Below are 4,976 nucleotides of genomic sequence, written 5' to 3' on the forward strand. Positions count from 1 at the left end.
ACAAGGCGGCCAGCACGGATGTAGTTTGCCTTCACCATTTCGCGTTGCCGTATGCGGGTGCGCTTTTCCTTGGTGTCAGAAACCTCTTCCTTTTCCTCTTGTCATCATGGTCAATAAAAGCGGTAGGACATATCATGAAAGAGGGAGTGGGTTGACAGGAGAATGGTTTAAGTTGTTATCAGGCAACAACTTACAGGGGCGCTCTGTGGGTGGAGTCAGAGATGACATCCACGAGGGAAAGGCAAGTGCATTGCGGGGCCCTAACCGGTTAGTGCGGGTCGTGAAGTTTTTGCATTGTTCCCCGTTTATTTTTTTCCCCCCCTTTGTTCGATGAACGTGTCCATCACTGTTTCACGAGAAAAGAAAGAAAAATATAAGAATTTGCACGGGGTTGCACTTCCACTCTCCAAAAAAAAACCGACGAGCCAGAATATGATCACAAACCCCGTTCCACAGGTGTATGCAGGCACATACACATACACACGCAAAAGAAAAAGCAGCGACACGCTGAAGTACAGCATGTATGAAAGTAGCCCATATCGAATTGGCAAGCGGATGGGGGTGGGGGAGGAGAGAGCAACGAAACGGGACGGCTGAAATATGTGCAGCAAGAGAAAAAAAAGAACCAAAGTATGCATGGGACGGTAATGCGAGCACGCATTCTCAACATACCCTTTTGGACACTTTTCCCGTTTCCAAACCTGTCATGCTGTTCTTCCTCAATCCTTTCACCTTCCCCCCTCAAACCATTGGAAGCTCCAGGAAGGTGATAGAAGCGCCTGTCATTAGAAGGCTTGATGTGTGCAGGGAATCGTACAGAGAATATGTTTCATACACATAAAAGGCCACGTTAAATCCCGTACACGGGTGGATCCGGTCCAGAGTACTCAGCGACACCAATGCAGCCCCTATTGGTACCGTGTCTCCATCATATGGACGTACCTCTGCGAGGTTCAGGCGCAAAAATTGCTGACATTTCGCACCAGGCCACTTCCATAGCTCAAGTTCATCATCCCACTGAAGGCTTCCACTCGCACTTTGATATTGGGGCTGCGTTTCACTCGTTACCACTTTCCAACCCTGTTGATCTAGTAGTGTAATACTTACTTGAAACGCCGATGAGGCGCTCGCAGCAAATTCAGAAACCATTGGAAAGCCACGAATAGTCCCGAGCCGTAGAATGCACCGGCATGTTTTCTGCGAAACGTCTACCGCTGGCGCATCAAAAGGAAGCATTGTAACACCACTTTGTGGACCCTGCGAATGAGCACTGACCGGTTGCACCCCTTGGGTAGATGAATCGGCACTCACGGGGTAAACCATGCTGTTGCCGTTGAGGGCGCCGACGATAGTGACAGCCTCAGCAATGAATGGTGTACCGTCTTCCAAGTCATGTGTTACCGCACCTCGTGAGCCATTCTTGTGCCTCTGGACGCTAGGCCGGAAGACAGGGAGAAGGCTCAGGAGCAGTGGAAACTCATCCGAGGGACTGAAGTGCCTATTGGTAATACACGCTGCGTTAAGCCAGTAGTGATACGGCGTATCTATGGCATTTGGTTGAGGGGTGGAGCTATGGACATTTATGATAATTGGCGCAGAAACGGGCCTGGGCCCGTTAACAAGAAGCTGTAGGTGCAATTTTTTCATACAAGCACATTCGCCAATGGTCCACGTGGCAGTGAAGTATGCACGTTGCTGAGGGCGCACAGTGACGACATGAGCTGGTTCTACAGAGATGTAAGCACAAGCGTCGTGCAAGGGCAGCAATTGCATTGCGAGCGCTGTATCAACTGTAGTGTTCATAACAGAAATGACATTGGTAACAACGTAGCTTCCCTCATCGTTGAGCATAAAGGAAGGAAAATAGAAGTCTAACGTGGAGACCCGGACCGACCCAAAGTCATACTCCAGTGGGGTGATGCCGTCCTCACGACGACCATCCCACTCACTGCTACGGACCTCCACCTCTGCAATAGCGTACACCGTCTCGGAATCAATTGCGGCTTGTGTTGGGAACAGGTACACAGGGTATTTGGTATAATGCTGGTTCTCTCTCAAAATGACAGTGCTGTTGAGCATCCCCACGCCGTAAGTTACGTGACCCTCTTCTCCCCCAACAACCTCCAGCACCAACATCAACCCCTGAGAGCTAGATATGTTAAAGCAGGCGGCATCGCTATAATTCGCGCTATCACCACTGGTACTAGCATTGCCATTTCTAATCTCTTCAACGTGCATGTGACGCGTGTCGTTGTCATCCCAACCGACGCCTATCCAGCCCGGGTTGGCCGAGATGGGTTTAAGACTCGTCCTACCTACGTGTACAGACTCATTTACTACACGAATACCAATGGGCCGATGAGATCCCCATTGTTTTCGTACTCGCGCCAACCTCAGAGTTACCTCTTCCACTGTGTCGATGAAAAGGAGGCGGCTAATGTACAGTCTGTACATTTTCGAGTTAGTGGTCCATGAGCATTCACACTGAGACACGGACGAAATCTCAGGAGGGGATGCAGCATTCATCACTAATTCACGAATGTCCTTTGCAGCTCTGCGCTATCGTATGTATTACCGTTGCTCTCCTGATTCGAATCCCTTTCTCCCTCCTCGCCTACTGACCCCACTTTACGTCCTTCGTGAAGGGAAGTATCGCAGGGTCACAACTGGCAGCTGTGCCAAGCGTCAGCTCCGACTGATATCTTGAAAGAAAATCCGTCCTGTTGATACGTAAAAAAAAATGAAGGGATAAATTGTTAATTGAGTGTGTGTCACAGAAACATGTGAACAATCCAACACGTACATGTGCTTCCATTAGCGGATGCCGTTCATGCGGAGTCGTCATTTTCACGCAAAAGTAGCAAGATGAGTTGCTGGTAGTGAATGGTGAATGGTAAATACAACAGCGCAGTTAAACCATTGGTGAGACGCCACACCGTTCCACGCGTGCAGAGAATGTTTGTGCCCAGAGCAGGGGGAACAAACGGTAGATGAACGTCACTATATTACATTCTTAACATCCACCAATCATATTGTCGTTAAAACGGCACTGGTGAAGGTGACAAAACGACCAGGTTTTCTATGGAAAGGGACGACACGCCAAGACCAGTGTCGCAGGGACTCACATTCCTCTTGCCCAGTCTCTCGAACGAACATGACGGAGAATGGCATAAGGAAGCGTGGCCCCAAAGGTTGATGCATGAAACTAGGAGACGCCAATGAAAAAAAAGAGAGAAGACTAGAAACCAGGTGGTTACAGGGAATGAGTGAGAGCGATTGTTCCTGTGTATTAAACCCGCGTGCTCAATGTCGTTAGATGTGCCTACCCGCCGATAAATGCCAATAACGGCGACAATTCCGTTAGGATGCCAGACACAAGTGTCCACGAGCTACCACAGCACAAAATTATGCAGGGCATCAAAAGCGTGATATGCTTTCCGTTCAGAAGCGGAGGCTTTGAGGGACCATTAGCACAACCGTTTTCTTTTCCTGCCGATGCTGCCTTGTGCACACCAAAAGACAAGCGACTTCAAGGTGGTCTAAGGCGCAGCCATAACCTCTGCAGATTTTATGGAGTTGTTAAGGGTGCATGCCGCCCCCTTCCCTTAACCCCAACTAAAAGCAGGGGTATACTCCAGAGTCCCCAGAAGTTTGCAGTAACGGTGGAGATATCCGAGTGCATGAGCACTATTCTCTTCCTGAAGAGGACCCATAAACCAATCCATTCGCGTCAAAAGAGCACGCCTAGATTATGTAAAACACCTCCAACTTGCGCATACGGACACCTCCATATTATATAAGAGGTATGGACACATCATCAACTCTGGATTCACGCCGGCAGATCCTAACGAGAGAAATTCATCACCAGAGACATGGCAGGACCCATCCCCCGCACATCACTTCCCCCCTAGTTCAGTATAAACTAAACAGAAACATTACGAGAGCGCATAACTATAAAAACGAAAATAAATACATGTGTTTTGTCACATAAACAGGAATGAAGAGAGATGTCCGGAAGTTCGCTCAGCCTTCGGTGTCAGGTGGCTGAGGCAAAACCGGGTGTGGTACTGGAGCGCGGGGACAAATACGAACACAAGTACGCTCTGACACTTTATCGGTACTAAGGGAAGAGGGAAAGAAGACCACGTTTGAGTGCATGTAATCAAATGTACAAACGTTACCTCAATCCTCACGAATAACCCACCCACCGGCCATTTGCAGCCCGACAACAACCCCTTTAGAAAAAACAAACAAACAGCGAAACGAGTCTTCCGCGTGCGTTACTACTAACTCCCCACCAGCTACCATGAAAAGAACCGCATGTGCTACGACTGCGGGGAGCAGTCAGTAATGCTTGCGTGCAGTTTCACACCTGCCATGGTCGCAGCCCATGCCCGTGTGGGGATCCCCTCTCAAGATTACCGCGGACTCAAGACAGTCATCATTCGCACAAATTTCGCACGAGTATAGGTGATAGGTCCATAAAAGCGAGACGGGTCTGAAGGGAAATTCTTTCCAACTACTGATTCTCACATATCCTCCATTTCAAACCCCAGCGTCCACGAACGATCCACTTGCACGCAGAATATGTGAAGAGTTCATCTTACCGAAGTTGACAAACGACCGGCGTCTACAGGGGCAATAACACAGGGTACACTCCCCGGGACATATACTACATTCGCCGTCCACGATTTCTCTACCGAATTAGAGGCAACGATCACTCCTGCGCAGTGTCCGGCGCTTCCTCGTCTCTAGCGACAAAACCTCCTTCTTCAGTGACCGGTGCGTTGCCCTCACTCTCACCTGTAGCCCCAGGTCCTTGACTTTCACCATATTCAACACGTTTTTGACCCCCTCCAGCCACTGCGTCGTGTTCGCCTTCTCCACGCGTAGCAGTCGTCTCGGCCGATAAGAATTGATGGCTGGCGGTATAGCGGTTGAAGACTGCTAAGTTTCCAAGAGAGATGGAAATTTGC

General features: G+C 49.3%; 2 protein-coding genes across 2 annotated transcripts in view; both read right to left on the minus strand.

Annotated features, from left to right (window-relative positions):
* Nucleotides 1-741: 741 nt before the first annotated feature.
* On the minus strand, nucleotides 742-2,526 carry TEOVI_000277600 (uncharacterized protein; the record flags this gene model as incomplete). The annotated part of the gene is made up of 1 exon (XM_067225797.1): nucleotides 742-2,526. One exon carries the CDS (start codon nucleotides 2,524-2,526, stop codon nucleotides 742-744), a length of 1,785 nt encoding a protein of 594 aa, XP_067081898.1.
* Nucleotides 2,527-4,717: 2,191 nt separating this feature from the next.
* TEOVI_000277700 (ATP-dependent DEAH-box RNA helicase, putative) overlaps nucleotides 4,718-4,976 on the minus strand; it is a gene marked incomplete at both ends in the record, with an annotated part of 3,741 nt that continues 3,482 nt past the window's right edge. Inside the window, one exon of the mRNA XM_067225798.1 lies at nucleotides 4,718-4,976. Coding sequence (XP_067081899.1) covers nucleotides 4,718-4,976 — 259 coding nt within the window.

Source organism: Trypanosoma equiperdum, assembly GCF_001457755.1.
Source record: "Trypanosoma equiperdum strain OVI genome assembly, contig: ctg_607, whole genome shotgun sequence".
Lineage (NCBI taxonomy): Eukaryota > Euglenozoa > Kinetoplastea > Trypanosomatida > Trypanosomatidae > Trypanosoma > Trypanosoma equiperdum.